The sequence below is a fragment of the Phyllostomus hastatus genome, unplaced genomic scaffold (genome assembly GCF_019186645.2).
Source record: "Phyllostomus hastatus isolate PE091 unplaced genomic scaffold, TTU_PhHast_1.1 phas_contig_254, whole genome shotgun sequence".
NCBI lineage: Eukaryota > Metazoa > Chordata > Mammalia > Chiroptera > Phyllostomidae > Phyllostomus > Phyllostomus hastatus.
The window spans coordinates 5,715,646-5,738,123 of record NW_025333810.1 but is presented as its reverse complement, the minus strand read 5'-3'; the positions used below and the strand labels follow the sequence as shown (position 1 = coordinate 5,738,123).

At 35.1% G+C, this 22,478-nt stretch overlaps 1 protein-coding gene across 1 annotated transcript in view; it reads left to right on the top strand.

The window, feature by feature from the left end:
- The window catches only part of PJA2 (praja ring finger ubiquitin ligase 2), a 70,166-nt gene that overhangs the window by 24,906 nt on the left and 22,782 nt on the right, over window positions 1–22,478 (top strand). The window contains exons 5-6 of the mRNA XM_045837970.1: window positions 5,667–5,852; window positions 19,909–20,094. Of these exons, the coding sequence (XP_045693926.1) occupies window positions 5,667–5,852; window positions 19,909–20,094 (372 nt within the window). The remainder of the gene's footprint in view (window positions 1–5,666; window positions 5,853–19,908; window positions 20,095–22,478) is intronic.

The following is a 22,478-nucleotide window of genomic DNA, read 5'->3' as shown; positions in this document are numbered from 1 at the left end:
TCCATGCACTCCTGTCACTCTTGGTAGATAACTTTGTCTCCTGCTTTCCTGGATATACTGGAATAGTTAAACATGAACTTTCTTGTTTTCCTCTTCTCCATATTAGAATATCTCAGTATCCATTCCTATTTTTAATTTATTCAATGAAGAGAGGTAACTTTTCTAATTCTGTGCCCAAAGCCATACCTGACACCTTATTTTTTCTGTAAGTTGCTTCCCTCTCTCATTCCTAGGTTGAGAGGTTGCTTCCCTCTCTCATTCTCTAGTTTTTCTAAGTCTGGGGAAAACCGTCACTTGCCATTGTTCCCTCTGTTAACCACTCGCCTGTTTGTTTTCTCTTTCATTGCTGGATTTTCAGGATAAGTGGTCCACACCCACAGTTTGTGTTCTTTCACTATCCTTTCTTTTTGAATGCCTCCAAATCTGCCTCTCAATACTGTTTATCTGTTGTGTACTGTTAACAGTGACCTCCTAATTTTCAGAATCAGCCGACTTTTCTCGGCATTCGTTTTCTTTGACAAGAGTGCTACTACTAAGCTGTTTGTTCCCCTTTCCTGCTCAACAGTTTCTTTTCCATTCACCTGTGTCTCCTCTAGACCTGCAGGGTTTGGCAGATGTTTTAAAAAGATGATCAGAGAGTCAATATTTTATGCTTTGTGAACCAAAAGATAAAAGCAAGGATATTTTGTAGGTACTTAGGTAACCATTTCATTTTTTAAAAAAATTTATTGGGGTGACATTGGTTAATAGAATTATATGGTTTTCAAGTGCACATTTCTATGATATATTGTCTGTATATTGTATTGTGTACCCACCACCCAAAGTCAAATCATCTTCCGTCACCATGTATTCGGCCCTCTTTGCACTTTACTCCCCCCACTCCCTTCCCTCTCGTAACCACTATAGTGTTGCCTATGTCTGTAAGTTTCAGTTTTATATCCCACATGAGTGAACTCATATGGTTCTTAGCCTTTTCCGACTTATTTCACTTACCATAATATTCTCAAGGTCCATCCATGTTGCAAACATATTTTATCTTATGGCTGAGTGGTATTTCACTGTATATGTGTACCACATCTTCTTTACCCAGTCCTCTCAACAAAGACACTCTCCATGTCTTGGTCACCGTGAATAATGCTGCAGTGAACACAGGACTGCATGTACCTTTGTGAATAAATGTTTTTGAGTTTTTGGGGTAGTACCCAGAAGAGGGATTGCTAGGTCATATGGTAACTCTGTTCTTAATTTTTTGAGGAACCACCATACTGTTTTACATATTGATTGTACCAGTTTACATTCCCACTAACAGTGAACGATGGTTCCCTCTTCTTCACAGCCTCTCCAACATTTGTTATTCTTACCTGTTTTGTAGATAATAGCCATGCTAATAGGTATTTCATTCTAGTTTTTTAAAACTGTTGACACTGTTAATAGATGTCCTCCATTTCCCCCTTTTCCTGTTCCACCAAGCCTCTGCCTTCCCCCCACCCCAGCCTTCATCCCATTGTTTCTTTGTCCATGAGTTTTGCATATATGCATGTATGTTCTTTGGCTAATCTCTTCTAGCTCTCCCCACCTTCCTCTGCTCTGAGATCTCTCAGTCTGTTCCATGTGTCCATGCTTCCAGGGTTTTTTTGTTTGTCGGTTTATTTTGTTCATTAGATTCCACATACGAGTGAGATCATATGGTATTTGTCTGTCTCTGACTGGCTTATTTTACTTAGCATGATGTTCTCCAGGTCCATCGTGCTGTTGCAAAGGGTAAGAGTTATTTTTTATAGCTGGGTAGAATTCTATTGTATAAATGTACGACAGTTTTATATCCACTCATCTACTGATGGACACGTGGGCTGTTTCCAGACCTTGACTGTTGCAAATAAAGTTGCTATGAGCATAGGGGTGCATATATTCTTTCTAATTAATGTTTTGGGATTCCTAGGATATATTTGTAGAAGTGGGATTGCTGTGTCAAAAGGCAGTTCCACTTTTAAATTTTTAAGGAAATTCCATACTGTTTTCCACAGTGGATGTACCAGTCTGCATTCCCATCAACAGTGCACTGGGGTTCCCATTTTGATTTGCATTTCCTTAATAGCTAGTGAACTTGAACATCTTTTCATGTATCTGTTGGCCACCCATATGTCTTCTTGATAGAGGTGTCTGTTCAGGTCCTCTGCCCACTTTTTAATTGGATTGTTTGGTGTTGAGTTGTATGAGTTCTTTATATGTTTTCGACAGTAACTCCTTGTCAGCTGCTGTTTGCAAATATTTTCAGTTCAGCTGGTTGCCTTTTTGTTTGGTTGTTGCTTTCTTTTGCTGTGTGAAAGCCTTTTAGTTCGATGTACAAACACCTTTTTGGAATGTATTTAGAATAGAGAATTTAGGTATGTAACAAGAGTTGCATGTAAGAATGGAATATGGTAACTGGGATCAGATTGCAGTAAGTCATAAATGTCATTCAAAGTTTAAACTTTATTTTTTTATAGTCCAGAATTTTCCAAAATGAGTGAAATATATTAACTGGTATGCGGATAAGAGTTATTAATATTTATCATAATGGGAATCAGAATAAATATAGCTAGCTTATCAAATTTGGAATTTTATGGCTATTGCTTAGGAGGTAACTAAATGTATTTGAGTAAAAAAATGTTAAAAAAAGATTTGTTAATAGTTATTGATGGCTTATTTACCAGAAATTGTTAGAATATTTTGTATACGGTAACTCATTTACTCCTCACACAAACTCAATGAGCTATTAGATACTATTATATTTATCTGATAAGTGAAGTGATAAAAGCACAGAGAGGTTAAGTAACTTTTTCACAGCTAATAAGTGGTGGATTCAAGTTAGGCAAGTTGACTCCAGAACTTGTGTTCCCAACTATGGTACCTTAAGACACAATATTAATGTATGACTGCAGCAAAAATGACAGTAGGCAAATGGCGTAAGTTTGTGAAATACTGATTTAGGGAAAAATAGCTGTTGAGGGTTTTGGAGTAATATTATAAATCTACTATTTGGTATAAATAGAAGTGATAGTGATACTCAGAATGCATTTTTAGTGAGTTGAGAGTGGCTTAAATTTAAGAATACCAATTAATAATTAGTTAAAGTCTAGGTTTGGAGAAAAGCGGTTGAATGAGGGATTTTTAGAAAAAAGAAAAAGGAGCTAGGATAAAAGAGCCATTGTACAGAAAGCATGGAAGGTTAGAAAGGACTTAATTGTGGGGAATTTGTGAAGAGACAAAGATATTTTTTCCAGCTTAAAAGCAGGGTTATACCATTAGCAGTTAGAAAATGAAGAAAGGGACTTATCTGGCAGATAAATTTTGTTTAGAAAAATGCAACTTTTGAAAATGTGAAACATTCAAATATTTGTCAGGCAGTTAATGATTGTGAAAGCTTAGTATGGTGGTCAGGGCTGGGGATAAACAGGGTTCGGCCCAGATCACACCCCTTTGTTATTACAAAATCATAAGCATGTAATTCTGTAACATAACAATATCACAGTCAAGCACACACCATATGACATTTTAGGTGAAATGTTCAAATTAAAACTGTAAATTATTACACCCATTTTATTACTCTACCAACCACACTCAAGCAAGCCTTACCTCTGCCAGATCCTGTATTTTAAAATCATCTACTTAGAGGTGAGGGTTATATATAAATGAGTAATAATGACAGAGGCTAAGGGTCTGCAAACTTTTCCTTAAAGGGCTACACAGTAAATGTTTTAGGGTTTGTTGACTAAGACAGAATCAAAGATAAATATGTAAAAAACCGTTTTTAGCTTACAGGTTATTTTTTAAAGTCCATCAGGGCCAGCTTTGGCCAAAAGGCTGTGGTTTGTCAACTCTTAACATAGGCTTCCTAAATACATTGACTATGGATGATAGATACTCTTTTTCTATTAAAATTTGGAGATAGTCTATTAATTATTTCATTAATCCAGAAAAATTCAGAAGTTTCATGTGTTAACTTTCTGAACAATTATACTCTGAGTGAAATGTTCACAAAATGAGGTTTTCTTCAGTATGTCAAAAATTGCCACAAATTCTGAGTGGATTGAGTGCTGGTCTGCAAACCAAAGTGTTGCTGGTTTGATTCCCAGTCAGGGCACATGCCTGGGTTACCAGCCAGGTCTCCAGTAGGAGGCGCTTGAGAGGCAGCCACACATTGATGTTTCTCTCCCTCTCTTTGTACTTCCCTTCTCTCTAAAAATAAAAATTAAAAGAATATCCTTTTAAAAAATTGCCACAAATTAATATAGAAACCTTAATTGTTAAAGACATATCAAAATGGGAGTTGGTAATTTAGCTTTGAATTTCAAATGCTTTATAGTCAAGGAAATTTAGCTCAATAAGCTCCTTTAAATCTTTTTTTTTTTTTTTTTGGTAGATTTTTACACTAAGGCAAGCCTAGAATTGATTTACTTGATCTTAGGTTATTCTTTGGGTCATAAAAAATTCTACAGGCATTTTATTTGTGTTTTATTGTCCTTTACATGCTATTCTAGAGCTATATTGCATTCCTTTACCCAGATGTTTGTGCCCTGCTGCCCATTGTTTATTGAAAATTGGATATTGATTTTACCTTTTTCTAACATCTCAGAGCTCAGAGGAGTGCTGCTCTTTTTGTTAACAGCATTTTGACCTCTTGAGTTCATCTACTTATAGAAGGAGGAACTCACTAGCTAGATATTAAATATATATTGTCATCATGAAGAAAAGATAATTTCTTACCAATTATTACTTCCTTTGAAAAACATAAACTAAAATTTGTTATTTTTTGGTTTCTCAAAAGTCAGTGCACAAAAGGAAATCTTTAAGGGATTCTTGACCAGAATGGTTGATATGGTTGGAAGGGGCATTTAAGATTTTATTTTTAACATTGGTAAGTAATTTTTTTTGCCTTTGGTAGTGTGACTAGTGTTTTAAGTATAATTAAATGTAACCAAATTAACCAAAGTTAAATATAACCAAAAGTAATTTTCTGAGGTTATTAACCCTTTTATTTATTGTATGTTTTATCTCTTGAATTGAGATATAGTCAGTGTTTTGTGTTCATAGTCCTACCACAGAACTTCACTAAAGATTTATCAGTATTGCTTCATATGAATTTGAATCTCTCTTCATTTTAAAGTCTGCGAAAAAGGAATGAAAAAAATAGTTAAGGTTTTAAAACATGATAATAGGAGAAATTTATTCACAGAGGATATTTCATCAGTTTGTTAATATGTAATTAGACAGTTGGTTTTGTCAAGCCAGGTGACTAATAAATCTATTATCATTTATTCCAGATAACATTTAATTTGTAATTACCAAGTTACATTTAAATGTTTACTAAGAAACATGTCTAAAATATGAAAACCCATATTTAAGCACCATGGAACTATTTAGTTTAGTCAAGAAAAAATAAGTTGATAATTCCATAACTTGCCATATGCTATATTCATTTGAAAAAGTCATGTTCTGCTGAATATATTTATTTTTAAATATTTCAAAATTTGATTATGATATAATAGCATAATCAATAAAATATTTTAAAAATTGAATTGGCACCTGATGAAGCATGGGTGGCATCAGTAGTTTACTTTATACCATGATACCTGGTTGATACTCCAAATGATAAATGCACATATATTTCTGTTCTAAATTTGCAGTTCAGAATGCAGTGATGGAGAATGGTCGGCTTCTTTGCCTCATAGATTTTCTGGTACAGAAAAAGATCAGTCCTCAAGTGATGAAAGCTGGGAGACTCTACCAGGAAAAGATGAGAATGAACCTGAACTACAGAGTGATAGCAGTGGTCCTGAAGAAGAAAACCAAGAATTATCTCTTCAGGAAGGGTATGTTTAACAGTGAGATTTACTATTTTTATATATTATACAAGAGTGTTGTACATCACATTCAAATGTTGAGTATGCTGTTAATTACATTTTCAAGCCCTGCATAGGACCAGTGTGTTACAAAGAACAATCAAATAAAAAATACAGGTAATTTCATTACCTTCTATTGAGATACAGTATGTGTTTCTACTTTTCTTTATTAAAGAAAACTTGGTTATTTAAAAGATCACTTCAGTTGTGTTAGGTATGAGTGAATTAGAGCTGCCATTGCATACAGTGGATATAATGGCAAGAGAGAAGCAGCAGCCTCAGAGGGAATCAATGATACATTCACAGAAATGGAAGGAGTTGTAAAAGTTAAGCATTAGTTCAGTGTCTGACTGCATTAGATGATACCTCCAGAAATCAGTGCTTGATGATAAACATTTCTGTCTTTTTCTAACTTTAATGGGAATGCTTTAGTGCCAGGGTTGTTAAACTTGCACTTTGAAGGGCCAGAGAGTAAATATTTTCAACTTTAAATCAGTGTAGTGTAAAAGTAGCCATAGGCAATGTGTAAATGAATGGGTGTAGCTGTCTTCCAGCAGAATTTTATTCACATGAGTATGTGACAGGCTAGAAATAATCTATGGGCCATAGTTTGCCAACCCTTGCTTTACCCCAGTAAGAATGATTCTGGCTTTTAGGTTGATTTCACACACACACACACACACACACAACTTTTCTTCAATTGCACTAAGGAAATACCCCCATTGTTATTTCATGGATTTCTAGCAAGAATGCTTGCTGATTTTATAAAGTCTTTTTAGCATCAATAGAAATAATCATAAAGATTTTTCACTTTTGACCTCATGACCATGAGGAATAATTTTGTTACTAGATTTTTTAATATTTAATTGCTCTTGCTTCTTTACATAAATCCAGCATGATCCTGTAGTCATGGTTTATTGTTACAGTGAGCTGCTGGGTTCTGTTTGCTAATATATTACATAGGATTTCTATATTGAGACTCATAGTGAGAACTATCTCTAGTTTTTTGTCTTGATAACAGTTTTATACTGGTTTTGCTAAAAGATTTTATTTCCTTTGTTTTTAATCCTTTGGTGTTTAAATAGCTTATTGATTCCTTTAAATACCTTATTTATTCTTTTAAATGTTGTTAGTATTTGCTTGTGAAATCTAGGCTAGTGGCAGAGTATCTCTTTGATAATTTAATTGTTTTCTATAATAATTAGTTAGCCCTTATATGTCTCATGGAATCTATTTTGGTGAATATGTTTCTTAGGAAAAAACTTTCTGCTTGAGCTAACATTAAAATTTGTATTTCTCAAAGGGCATAAATTTCCAGCTTAGAAATTAATTCTGTAAGAACATCTGGGAGTGAAATATATTTGAAAATCTGTGAAGAAAGAGATTTACAAGTATAGTTCGTTTGGACAGTGGTAGATTGAGGTGGAGTTTTGTGCTCTTCCTGATTGTATGTTCTATCATCTTTAATCACAACTTAGTTTACTGGGATTATTGAGTGGTTCATATGTATTTGTGGTAGTAATTATTCATTCAGCAAATATTTGTTGAGCATTTAATATATGCCAAGCATTGTGCTGTATCCTGGGATTATATCAGTTAACAAGACAAATAAGATTCCGTTGTAAAGCTTACATTATGGTGGGAGAGAAGAATAATAAACAAGACACAAACATGGTAAGTGACAAACTGCAATGATTACTGTGAAGAAAATAAAACACTAATTTCATAAAAAGTAACTGATAGGGGCCTACATTAACTAGAACATTCTGGGAGGACTTCTCTTAGAAATAGACTTCTGAGCTGGGATCTGCAATATGAGAGAATTAACAGTTGAGGAAGAGCTCTCCAGGCAAAAGCAAAGGCCAAAGAAAAGGTATTGAAAAGGAAAGGGCTTTGCATGTATGGAGTGGGGCTGAAGTGAACACATGAAAAGAAGGATATGAGATGAAGTGAGCAGAAATCAGACTGCAGTACGTATATCTAGTGCCTGAAATTTATTCAGAGATCAGTGACATTTTAACTGGAGAAGTAATTGATGTGACAAACATTTTTATAAAATCACTCTAGCATTATGTGGAGACTGAATTGGAAAGGAACTAAAGTTTCAAAGCTAAAGGGGGATAAGTTTGGCTTTTGGACTAGGAGATGACCCTGAGGATTAAAAAAACTGAAGAGGTTTGAGAATATTTTTGAGTTATAAGTAATAGGTTGAGTTGGGTGTAAGATGAAGGAGAATGAGGAATCAGTCATGACTGGATATTTTGGTTAAGCATTGGGTGTTAATGTCACTGACTGAGATGAAGAAGTCTAGGGAGAGCAATGGGAAATAAGACCTTCTTTTGGGAAGTTTTATGGGTCGTTTGGACAGACATGCAGTGTAGATGGCATGTAGGCACTTGCATATTTAACTTCCGAGTTTAAGGAAAATCCCCTGATTGTAGTTAAATATAGAGATATATGAGCATTAAACACGTTTGTGAGTCATCAGCTACTTTCATTGATACCCTACAATAATAAAACTCAGTAATTTGTTTAAAAGATAAAAGTGGGAGGTGGGAGGACAGAACTAAAACACTGGACAGCAGTAACATTTAAGTTGACAAGGGGGAGACCAGAGTTGAAAAGTATTGTTTGGGAAAGGGCTGAAAGTTAACTTTTGACAAAAGTGTAATTTGCATGGCAAAATTTCAAGGATAACCACTGCAAGAGTAAATATGTACTAGAATCCTATAGAGTAGGAAAAAGGAATTGAGATAGAGAAAATGAACATTTAAAGTCACTTTAAAGAAAAGTAAAGGAAGAAAAAGGTATAAAAACATACAAAAAATAGACATGAAAAATATAGATTACAGGTATAAGTCCTGCAATAAATATATGAGGACTGTCCAGAAAAAGTCTAGTCATTGTTAATATAATGAGAATGGTTTGAGGAACATCAGTATAACCTGGCAACCAAGGAGAGTGGATTGGAATGTGCATGTGTGAATAATGACAACTTCACTGTACTAGTCAGTGGGGGCGCTAGACACCATTGATGAGCATGTGTACTGTATGGTCGTCTCATTCAAAATCAGCAAGTAGAGCAACAAATGTGCATCAGATTTTGCCTTAAGCTTGAGCATTTCTCCACGGAAACTATTCAGGTGATTCAGGAGGCCACGGCTATGGGTAACTGGTGATTAGCAGCTTCATCATGACAATGTTTCGGCTTGTGCATCACATCTGGTGCAGAGTTTTTTGGTGAAACATCAAATCACCCTGTAGAGTCAGCCCCTCTATAGCCCAGGTATGGCGCCATGTGACTTCTGGCTTTTTCCAAAACTAAAGTCACCTTTGAAAGGGAAGAGATTTCAGACCATCAGTGAGATTTAGGAAAATACGATGGGGCAATTCATGGCGATTGGGAGAACTGTGTAAAGTCCCAAGGTGTCTACTTTAAAGGGCACTGAGGCATCATTGTCCTATGTACAGTGTTTCTTGTATCTTCTTCAATAAATGTCTCTGTTTTTCTTATTACATGGCAGGATACCTTCTGGACAGACCTCGTAAATTGCCTAATCTCTGCTTATAAAAGACAGCTTTGTATCAGTTGGATTTCTTTAAGTTAAAGGACAAAAACTATTTACAAAAGACACTGAAAACATAAATATACAGAAAGAGTGAAAATAAAACGGTAGAAAATGATGTTTCAGGCAAATACTAACTAAAAGAAAATGGAACATTTATATTAACATTAACAAACTACACTTAAAGGCAAAAAAGCACTCAAAATTTGACCAAACTAGAGAATGTTGACAAATTTACTGTCATATTGCAAATTTTTTAAATACCTTTCTCAATTACTGATGATTCATCGATATAAAAAATTAATCTGTCTTTAACAGATTTTAACAACTCATTCAAACATGATTTAATGAATACGGCCTTCTTTGGAATACACAAACACACACAACCTGAACATATACTAGGTTACAAAGTACAGGTTAACACATTTCAAAGAATCAGTATCCTGCAGACTGTATTTTCTGGCCACATGCTATATTAACTTAGAAATAAATAACAGAAATATAATGTTTTTAAACTGTATACATTTTAATTTATTCTTTCTTCTAAATAACCAATAGGACAAAGAACAAATCATAATAGAAGTTTAAAATGTTAGTCAATGATAATAAAAACACCTCCAATCAAAATTTGTAGGTTGCAATGAAATTGGTATTAAAGGGAAATGTATCTTTAAAAAATACTTGAGCTGAAAATGGAGCTGTACATTTAACTTAAAATAGAAAAGAAATATTAGAATAAACGAAGAAAATAAGGAGATAAGAATTAGAATTAGGAACAAGAGCAAAGGTTAAAGAAATCAGAAGTTAAAACTTTGAAAGGGTTAAGAAGGAAAGATAATCTATTTGGGTAGTGAATAAGAAGTTAAAGACAAGGCACAAACAAGTAAGACTGAAATACATAAGTGGATACAGCTGAAAATACAAAAAGATTTCATATTAAAAAGTACTATAGACTTTGTATCAGTAAATTTGAAAACTTAAAAAAAATTGACAAATTTCTAGAAAAACAGAGTTCATCATAACACACTCAAGAAGAAATAGGAAGCCTGATTATTATAGATAAGTAATTATTATAGATAGGTAATCAGTGGTTTAAAATCTTCCTATGGAGAAAAAACAACTGATACAGATGGTTTTAGAGCTGAATTCTCTTAAACTGAACTTTGAAGGATCATGTCACTCTACTCTTAAAGAGCATAGAAGAAGAGCTATTTCTCCAGATCATTCTAATAAGGCCAGAAGAGGCCAATAAGGCCTAATACCAAGAGTATATAAAGAAAAATACACATATCTTCCCCCTGCCCCCCCCCCACCCCCATTGAAAATACATGTCAGCCCTAGCTGGATGACTCAGTTAGTGGAAACATCATCCAGTACACCAAAACGTAGTATGTTTGTTCCTGGTCAGGGCATGTACCTAGGTTGCAGTTTCAGCCCCCTTTTGGGGTGTATGGAAGGAAGCCAATTGATGTTTCTCTTTCACATCAGTGTTTCTCTCTCTCCCTTCCTCTCTCTAAAAACAATAAACATATTCTCTGGTGAGGAGTTTTAAAAATGTAAAACATATCAAAATCTTAAACAGAATTATTGGAAATTCAGATTTACAAATGAAATATTTTAAAATATAAAACTCAGTTACAAAGCTGAGTTTATTTCAGAAATGGAAAGGTAGTTTCATGTAGAATACCTATAAATGTCATTCACCTCAGCAGAACACAGGAGAAAATTTATGATAGATTCTATAGATGGAGGAAAAAAATCACTTAATATGTTCAGTACCTCATCATGATAGAAACTCTAATCCTATTCTAATAGGATTAGAATAGAAGGTATCCTGCAAATAAAAATGAATAAATACAAATCATTTCCAATGAATAGTTTCTTAAAAATCCCCCCTTAAATTGGAGCAAGACAAGTGTGCTCATTAGCACCATTTCCATAGCCATTGTTGGTGGGGGTCTTAATCATTATGGAATAATGGGAAAATAAACGGTAAAATGATACAAAAAGAAGAAATGAAAAGAAAAACTAGGAGAATGCATTTACAGAATATAAAGTCTTAATGTGCAGAATGTATAAAGAACTAGAAATTAGTAAAAAAAAAAAGACTAATTTCAAAATGATCAAAACCTTGAGCAGATAATTCACTAAAGAGGAAGTATTAATGATGAATAAAAGATACTTTTAATACTAATGTATCAAAAGATGCTTTATTACTATTTGGGAGTGTATGTGAAGATCACAAAGGTATCATTTTTTATTAACCCATCAGGTTAGCAAAAATTAGGAAATTTGACAATGTCAGAGGTTTTAGAAGGTATGAATTAGTTCTTTTTTTTGAAGATTTTATATATATATATATTTTTTAGAGAGAGAGGGGAAGGGAGGGAGAAAGAGAGGGAGAGAAACGTCGATGTGTAAGAGAAACATTGATCGGTTGCCTCCCACATGCTCCCAGTTGGGGACCTAGCTCGCAACCTAGGCGTGTGCCCTGACCAGGAATCGAACTTTCAGTTTGCAGGCTGGCACTGAGTCAACTGAGCCACACCAGCCAAGGCTAACTCAGTTCTTACACACTGTTGAGATACAAAGTAGGTCAAATTCACTGAAATTATGTAATTTTAACATTTGCATGGCAGACTACCCAGCTATTACTCTTTTAGGTATACACCTTGAAGAAATTTCCCCATATGGTCCAGAAGTTGTATATAAGAATGTTTCATTGCATTACTTCTGGGTATTACCCAAATATTAATTAATAGGGGAATTAGTGGCGCATTCATACATGGATTATTATATAGCAATGGGAATGAACAAACCACTGTTACATGCAAAAACGTGGATGAATGCAGAGATACAATACTGATTGAAAACAGCCGTTCCTGGAGTTTGTTTCATAAAACTTAAAAACAAGCAGAAGTAAATATCTTGCTTAAGTTTACAACAATAGTGAAAACTTCTTTCAAAAGGCAGTGGAATGACAACAGCAGCATCAAGATAGTACTTTCTCTGGGGGCAGTGAGGCCAGCATGTAGCATACAAGGTGTATGCTAGTCAGTGGTAATATTCTGTTTTCCTGGTTTGGGTGTTGGGCTTATGGGTGTTCAATATAGTATATTTTCTGACTTACATAGGTTGTGTATATTCTGCATTGGGGAAAAAATGAATTAAAAAATAACAGGCCCTGGCTAGGTGGCTCAGTTGGTTGGAGCGCCCTCCTGAACACCAAAGGTTGCGGGCTCGATCACTGGTCAGGGCACATGCCGAGGTTGTGGGTTTGATCCCCAGTTAGGGAACATATAGGAGGCAACCAATTCATGTTTTATTCTTATATTGATGTATCTCTCTTTCTCTGCCCCTTCTTCTCTAGCTAAAATCAATAAAAAAACATGCCCTGGGTGAGGATTAAAAAAATAACAATAGGATTGAAGACAAGAAAGTGGAGACAGTAGCTGTACCCAATTCTTGCAAAAGGAAAAGGACAACGGTTGAGCCTCAAAAAGCATTTCCCCGGCGGGGGGCGGGGGGGGGGGCGAGGGGAAAAAAAGAAGCATTTTCCCCAGCTTCCATAAACAAGAAGCATATGATGGTTTGCTCTTAGAATGTTCCAGAAAAGAGTATCTAATAATTATAGGAAGATAAGGTGAAGTCCATGAGGGTCCAGATTTCAAGGAGAGGGAAGTCTCTAGTGTTGTAGTGTTCTTATTGTTACTACTAGATGTTGAGAGCTGGTGAGGACAGGCCAGTTGTAAACTTGAAGGGAAGAAGGTAAGAAATGGGCTTTCAGAGAGCTGGGCAACAAAGTTGTTAGGGAAACACTGAGTAATTGCTGGACAGTAAGTAGTATGTCCATTTGAGATTTGTGTTTTTTAATTTAAAGTTAACATCACACTTCTGTGTTTTCATTCAGGCTTTTTCAGCTTTTCTGGTGCCTTTACAAACTTTACGTAAATACTCTAAAATTTTTAATGAATTATTTGAGATTGGATGACATGGAACAGAGTACCCTTGATTTTATAAGCTGTAATTCCCTTTTAGGATTTTTGACTCTTAATTCAAATTTAAGTTACTTTCCTTCCAAGATAAGGATTTGAAATCTTAAAAATTTGCTATACAATTAGAATCATTAAAAATGAGCTTATACCTAAAGCTTGGGAACTACTTACACTCTTGAGTTATAAAGTGAAATTGAATAATTAAATACCAGTTAATTAGGAATATTTATTATACTCTTCAGAATTTTATAAATAAATTTTTGTAAGATAGTTTTATTTTATGAAAGCCTTGGCCTTTTAAAATGTTGGTATTAACCCAAACATTTGAAATTCTGTGCTGCAAATAATGGATACTCTTAATTGCTGATATATCAACTAAAGGAAATTACTCAGATTTGTGAATCAGAATAGTGTTTTCAGCCTGTCTGCCTTTTGTTTTCTTTCTCAGAAAAATTTATGGTGCATGACTATACGATAGCAAAGTTTAATACTTTGCAATGAAAATTTCTTTAAAATATTCAGTTTTATTGATATATTTTGATAACTTTCATATTTGTGTGCATAGAATGTTACTGAATTTAGTTTCCGTTATTGAGGAGGAGGGGTCTTAATCGTTCTCTCCGAAGGAGCAACAGTCTGTCTCAGGGAACAGTACAGCCTGCAGTCAGGAGAAGAGATGATGCAGGTGGTCTTCTAAGATTTTCACTGGGTGTAGGTTGTGGCGAAACATGATGGGTATTTTCAGTTTTCTGTCACGGTAGCAGCATTCCTTTTCTCGAAGTTGTTCTGAAAAATCCTCAGAAAGGAAGGGCAAGTTGGCAGTTTGGCTTCCCAGATGGAATGCCTGTGACTCTGGGGGTGGCAGTGGTAGGTACAGGCTTCCAGTCTTCCATATACTGGACTGCTTTTTCAGAATTGACAGTTCGGAGACATGATTAGATGATTTATCTTCTTAGGTCTCATATATTACTATATGACATTATAATGCCACTTTATTGATTTTTGAATTGCCAAAATGAAGAAAGGGCTCTGAAGGTCTAAATTTTTGTGACTGTGTAAATAGGCTGTGTGTACCTGTGAATGTATGAGGAGAGAGAAAGAAGACTGAGATATAATGTGCCTCCAGTCCTAAGGGGATATTCATTTCTGCTGTTAGCTAAACAAAATGAAAGATCCTTTGACCCCATTGTTCAGAATCTTTTCTCTTAAAGAGCAAAATTCCTTCTTTTATACTATCAAGATAACTCTGGCCTGGCACATTGCCACCCTTCAAGCCTGTGAAAATTTATTTCAAATGGTAGGAATTTATTTACTTTGTTTAACATGTTGAAACATATGCCATATACCACTTATTTCCTGTAACTGTACTAAAATGAATTATTAAAGACAGAATCAAATGTTGAAGCAAAATATGTAGCCAAGAATTGATAATGTAGTAAGAGTATTAATGATGTATTATAAATTGTTTTAACTCATGATGATTTCTTATTTTAGTTTTCTTCTTTAAATTAAAAAAAACCCATACATTAATATTTTTATACTGAATTATTTTCACCAGTGTATTTGAGTTTTATGTTATATGTCTGGAAGTATGGAGTTACTTGAATCATTTTGATGTCTTTGTAATAGGAAAAAGAAATGTACTTTTGGTGAGACTATATTAGAAATAACAGAAATTTCCAAGGTCTATTCTAGGCTTGATAGATTGTTTTTCAAGGATTTAGAAAACTAGAGTATCTATTATGTACCAAGCACTTGTTACAGGGGGTGAAGATACAACAATGAGAGATAATATTGTACACGTTTGAGAAGCTCCCAGTCTAAGAGGACACAAGTGAATCAACAGAAAAGTTACAATACAGTTCGGTGACTGCTCTTGTAAAGTTGTGAATAAAGATCTGTTGCCTAGGAATTTTTAGTTTGATTTTTGTATTTTAAATCCATTATGGGTTAAATTTTCATTGGACTAATTATGCACAAAAGGAAAGCATACACTATATTTATTTGACATTAAACCTTTAACAAAATAAATATATTTTGTTATGATAATTTCTCTGATGTTACTACACTGGCTGTACTAGATACTAAATCTTACAAACCTGTTATCCTGAAGTACAGTTTAGGATCTGAAATTAAAGAAACATGTATGAGTTTAGGTATGTGAAGAGATACTCTTTCCTACGTGTTTAAAATGTGCTAATTTTTTTTATGTGGACATTGTCTGCCTCCCTTTCATAAGTATTTACCAAAAACTTAAGTTGCACATTAAAATGAATAGAAGTCTAATTATAGTTGCTCTTCAAGTTGAAATATATAAATTGTTATATAACATTTCTCATCTTAAAACACAAGTTGAATATTATATGCTCTAATATTTTAGAGCAAGTTGAATATTATATGCTCTAATAACCTTTTGATATATTAAGAGGTTTTTTCTGTTAAGTAAAATAAATAAGAAAATCCTACCAGTATAATTTTTTCATTTATAAATTTATAAAGTCCTATTTGTTCATTTCATTGCAGTTTTGAAATGCCTATTTTAAAGTAATATTTTATTCATGTGTCCTTTATAGTAGTTCCTGAAAACATGGACAAAACCAAGGGGGAGGGTAGAAGCAAGGGAGGGAGGCGGGCTTGGCTGGGGGCGGGGCAAGGGTGGGGAGAAAATGCAGACAACTGTAATTGAACAACAATACAGTAATTATTAAATAAAATAATTATTTTATTGATTATGCTATTACAGTTATCCCAATTTTCCCTCCTTTGCCCCCTTCCACCCAGCATTCTCCACTCCTCAGGCAGTCCCCACACCATTGTTCATGTCCGTGAGTCATGCATATACGTTCTTTGGCTACTCCATTTCCTATACTGTACTTTACATCCCCATGGCTATTCTCTAACTACTTACATGTACTTTTCTTAAACCCTTCACCTCTTCACCCATCCCCACACCCCTCTCCCATCTGACAACCATCAAAACATACTCTGTGTCCACGATTTTGTCTCTCTTCTTCCTGTTTGCTTAGTTTGTTTTTTAGACTAAATTGTTGATAGACATGTATTTATTGCTATTTTATTTTTCGTAGTTTTGATCTTCTTTTTCTTAAATAAGTCCTTTAACATTTCATATAATAATGTCTCACTGATAATGAGCTTTTTTAGTTTTTTTTTCTTGTCTGGGAAGCATGTTATCTGCCCTTTAATTCTAAATGATAGCTTTGCTGGTAGAGCAGTCTTGGTTGTAGGTCCTTGCTTTTCATGACTTTGAATATTTCTTGTCCGTCCCTTTTAGCCTGCAGAGTTTCTTTTCAGAAATTAGCTGACCATCTTATGGGAACTCCTTTGTAGATAATTATCTGCTTTTGCTGCTTTTAAGATTCTCTCTTTATCTTTAACCTTTGGCATTTTAATATTGATGTGTCTTGGAGTGGGCCTCTTTGCATCCATCTTGTTTGGAATTCTCTGTGCTTCCTGGACTTGCATGTCTATTTCCTTTACCAAACTAGGGAAGTTTTCTTATATTATTTTTCCAAATAGATTTCCAATTCTTGCTCTTGCTCTTCTCCTTCTCACATCCCTATGATATGAATGTTGGAATGCTTAAAGTTGTCCCAGAGGCTGCTTACACTAACTATCCTTGGTTTCTTGGTTTGTTTTTTCTTCTTGTTGTTCTGATTGGTTGTTTTTTGCTGCCTTATGTTCCAAATCATTGATTTGATTCTCAGCTTCATCCACTCTACTGTTGTTTCCCTGTAAATTGTTCTTTATTTCAATTTGTATATCCTTCATTTCTGACTGAATCATTTTTATGCTATTGAGGTCCTCACTCATTTCCTTGAGCATCTTTATAACCAGTGTTGTGCATTCTGAATTTGATAGATTGCTTATCTCCATTTTGTTTAGCTATTTTTCTGGAGTTTTGATCTGTTCTTTCATTTGGGTCACATTTCTTTGTCTCCTCATTTTGGCAGCCTCCCTGTGTTTGTTTCTATCTTAGGTAGAGTTGCTGTGACTTCCTGTCATGGTAGTGTGGCCTGATGTAGTAGGTGTCCTATAGGTCCAGCGGCACAACCTCCCCTTTCACCCAGGCTGGGTACTCAAGGTGTGCCCTTTGTGTGGGCTGAGTACACCCTCCTCTTGCAGTTGAGCCTTGGTTGCTGTTGGCATGTCAGTGGGAAGGATTTACCCAGGCTAGTCAGCTGCAGGGACTGGCTGTGACCATTGAGCACCAAACTCTGCCCCTCTGTAGAGAACCAACTGTGCTGGGGCAGGGTAGTGGTGCTCTGATATGGTCTGTAGCTGTCCACTGGGTGCACAGGCTCTGGGGTTTCCCAGGTGGTACAGGCCAAGGTAAGCCCCCACTTGTGTCTGACCCAGGGCCACCTTGCCTGAGCTATAAAGCCATCTAAGATAGCTGCTACTTGTGCTGGGCTTGGAGATTCCCAGGCAAAGCCAAGCTGTGGATCTAGGCTGGTTGCTGCTAGTGTTGGGCCTGGATCATGTAGCAAGAGTTATAGGACTGAGGGCTCAGTGAGGCTGTCTGTTCCTTGTTTGATAGGATTTAGGAAGTTGTGAAACATGAGCCAAGATCAGCCATTCCTATGGAAAAGTCAAGATTAACACTTAATGGTGGGCATATAAGTTGGGTGGGATGGAGTCTCGGGAAGTGTCCAGGGTGAGGCAGACAATGTTATGGAGGTCGATACTGTCTCGGGTACAGCACGTGCCTGCCAGCTCTGTTGCTCTTGGGGGGAGGCCTCAGCCAAGGGGCAGTGGCCTCCACCCTCCCTTCTGTCTGAGAGAAAGCTGTGCCCTGGCTCTCACCTTGATGTCAGACACTTCAGTTCCTCCCAGTATGCCTCTGGTGCCTTTTCAACTCCTACCCCAGTGCTGAAGCTCAGAGGGAGTAAGTCTGAGTAAGTCTGTGTGTGGGTTCTTTAAGGGGAACTTCTTGGGACTCTAGAGGTTTCTTCCATGGACTCAATCCCCTCTGATTTTTGCAGCCAGAAGTTGTGGGGATTTATCTTCCTGTCACTGGAACCCTTGCTGGGGGTCTTAGTGTGGGGCTGGGACTCCTCACTTTTGAGATATCCCTCCCGAATTTTTATCCACCACACATGGATGTGGGACCAGCCTGTTCCTCATCTCCACCCCCTCCTACCAGTCTGTGTGGATGTGGTTTCTTTAATTCCATAGTTGTCAGACTTTCATTCAACTTGATTTCTAATGGTTCTGAGTGATGGTTTTCTATATTTTAATTGTAATTTTGATGTGGTTGTGCAAGGAGGCAAGTTGTGTTTACCTATCTTGAAATGCCTTTTGTTTCTCATGTATTATAATTAATTTTACTGTTTGATTTTTGTGTCCAAATTTTTGGTGGTTTAACTTTCCCACAAGTGTTTAATGTGCGTGTTATAAAATTTAACAATCTACCTTTGGCTCCAAGGTTTTATATCATGTTTAGAATGACAGACTTTTTGTAAAAGTTTCCTCATGATTCTTTTAGTACTTTTGTTGTTTTAGTGGTGGGGGAGGTATGTGACCATTTTTAAAAAGTACATCTGGAATTTATTTAAGAGTAAATAATGACTTTGAAATTTAACCTCCATTCTTCCAGGTGGGTGCCCAGTTGTCCCAATATCGTTTATTGAGTAATACTTTTCCCTGCTGTTCTGAACTGCTTCTCTTCCATATTTTCTTGATCTGCACTAATAATTTGTCTTCCTCTGTCCCTGTGAGCTTATTTTCTAGTGAGAGAAAGATTGTCAATAAACAGATAAGAAAATGATAAATAAAAGTAAGCTCTATAATGAAAATGGTCAGTTACAGGAGAATTAACTTAATAAAATGAGTGGTCAAAGACAAGCCTTTCTGAGGAGGTAACATTTACACTGACTAGAATATCAAGGAGGGAGTAGCTTTGCAAGTATCTGGTGAAAGAACGTTTCAAGTAGAAGAAATGGCCCCACCATGAAAATGATGTCCATGTAGAGAACAGTGGGAATACAGTCAGTGAAGGGAGTAGCAGTGACGGTCAGCAGTTGGAGAAGAGAGCCAAGGAGGAAGCATGACTTATGTAGGGATTTGTAGGCCAGGCTGAGGCATTGTAACTGGGAAAGGAAGCTATTCAAGAGCAGTGTTTAACAATTCAAATTTTCTAAGGTGAATTTTCTCATTTTTCTTCTGCAAAAGGAGGAAATATAGGAGATTTAGGTCATTTCTATATCAAAGAAATAGGTTCTTATATAATTAGAAAGTATTTCTATATACATGTGACCCTATAACAAATTTACTTCCCTTTTAAGTAATTTTACATTTAAAGAAAGCATATTTTTTTAAATCATAAGTACTGAGAGTTTGGAACTCAATAAGAATCTGCTTGCACTAAATAGAACTCTTTAAAGAAAGAATTTATGATATGTTTTAAAACAATATTTTTTCTTCTCTTAAAAATGTTTGCATTAGGGAACAGACATCTTTGGAAGAAGGAGAAATTCCTTGGTTGCAGTACAATGAAGTCAATGAAAGCAGCAGTGATGAAGGAAATGAGCCGGCCAATGAATTTGCACAGCCAGAAGCGTTCATGTTGGATGGTAACAATAACCTTGAGGATGACTCCAGTGTGAGTGAAGATTTGGATGTGGACTGGAGGTATGTACCATAGCGTTATTACCCTGCTTAATTGTTCATTGAGTAGAATCTGCTCATGATTCTAAATTATGAAAATGGAATCTGATAGCAAAGAAGTACTCTGATTTTCTCATCTGTCAATCTTCCTCTCCTTCAAAGCTCATTTCAGATATTACTTCCTATAAGGGTTTTATTCCAGTCACTAGAAGAGGTCACTACCTCTTCTTTGACATTTAGCTCTCATGAAGACCTTATATCCCAGTGAATTACACACTTAGGGTTTGAGATTTCCAACTTTTAAATTGACCCTTATATACTAAATGTAGTATTATCCTTTAAAAAAAAGGTCCTGAACTATTTGAAGAATTTCAAAACCTGTGATTGAATCAGAATTGTAAGAATATAGTTTCCCTTCTGTACATATTTTGTGTGGAAAATATAATTGTACCTTCCCAGAGATGTTGAAAGTATTAAATTTGTGCTGACAAAGAATAGCTTCAAGTAAAAGTAGCATATAAATGAAGTGGATTATACAGTTGGTACTTCTCATGCTATATATAAAGGTTAGAATTTAACTGTTTTTGTTTATAAAGTTAGATGTATCTTTCAAGTGTATAGTAGCCCTTTGGAAGCAGCTAATTATTGAGATGAATAGGGAATGTTTGTTCCAACTGATACCTTTTTGTAATATTTTTTTGGAAAAAATATGGCTCAGTACTACCCATGTTTTCATCTCTGCACAGATATATTTTTAAGAATTTGTCTTGTTTTTCCAGTTAAAATGTCTTTACAGAATACTTAGAAAAATAAAGATAAGAAAAATTCATTTATATCCCCTGATAACACTGCAGATTTATGTTTTTAAGGCCTCCTTTGTGACTTCAGTTTCTCTCTGTGTGTAGCTACTACTTTGTGCTTCTCCAGATTGTTCCAGACACGAAACTCAGCATCTCCATGAAATCCTCCTTACCATTTTCTATCTTGACTTCCCAGGGGGAGAGAATTATATCTGCAGGGCAGATTTCTATTGACTATTTTGTGGAAGTAGAAGTACAGTTTTATTACAGCCACCAACAATCTGTAATTCTATCTTAAACATTCCCACCTTCCAAAATCCACTTCCTAGCTTCCCAAACATGGGAAATCAGTGACTTCATCTAGTCCTAGGCTTGCTGATCCTGCTGCTCCATTCACTTCCTTAATCTGCCCATTACCCTTTTACTGAACTTGTTTATTCTGCTGTCTTAACTTTCCATATGTGAAGTCATTCATTCCTCAAATAACTCAGCAGGTAACTTAACAGAATTATCTATATAGCATCATTTGTGTGTATTGGTAAGCAATTATGCTTTCATTTTTTATTGCACATTTTTTTGAAATTTTGTAAAAATAATTCTTTATAGCTCCATTATGTAGATGCTCCATTCTACAGATACACTAAAATTTAATTGACCATTTCCCCACTGAAATACTGCAGTGAAATTTCCCTGCCCCCCAACACTTACCCCAGGAAACTTGTTCTGACTTCAGGTAATTTCTTTAGGACAGATTCATAGGGGAACATTACTGGGAATTATTTTTTTTAAGATCTTGATATATATTTCTAAATAATTTTCAAAAAGGGCTACTCCACATAAAAATTTTAATAAATAATTGAGGCCTTTATTAAATATAATTTTAATTTAAATTTAAAAATTTTTAGTTTGTGTTCTAATTTATTGACTACCTTTCTGGATATGGCTGTTGTGTTAAGAATTTAGAGATGTTGCTAATTATTCCAATTAGCAGTAGTTGTGTAGTGGTTGTTTTTTGTTTTTTTTTAATATATATAGCATTTTAGCATTGATTTTTAAGACAGAACTTTTGAATTTTATCTAGATATAGCAATACTTCATTATATGTTTATATTGTGATATATCCTGTGGTGATAGCTGAAAGTTCATAAGGTGAAAATAGCATGTCATTTTTATAACTAAAAGGAAAGGCTATGGCAAAGAGCAGCAGTTCTTGTCTCTAAAGCCAAACTTGACACTTTTTTTTTAGTTTTACCACTACTTAGAAAAAAATTTTAAGCTTTTTGTTTTTTTTGTGTATTTGTGTTTTTTTTTTTTTTTTAATTTTAGTTTAAAGGAAAATGGAAAAAGTCTTCTATTAAAAGTTTGTTCATTAGTTTGGGTGAAGTCACAGAAGTCTTGTAGAATAACACCCAGAGCGTATCTTATAGATTGGTGTGGTAAGAGTTGATATAGAGAAAATGTGGATTTTGGATTTATACAAATCCCAACTGTACCATTTATTTATTCTTTGATAACTGTTTAATTATCTGTCTTTCTACAAGAAATTGGGATTTTAATTATTAACTTAAGAAAGTTCTGAGAAATTAATTTTATATGAATATAATCATG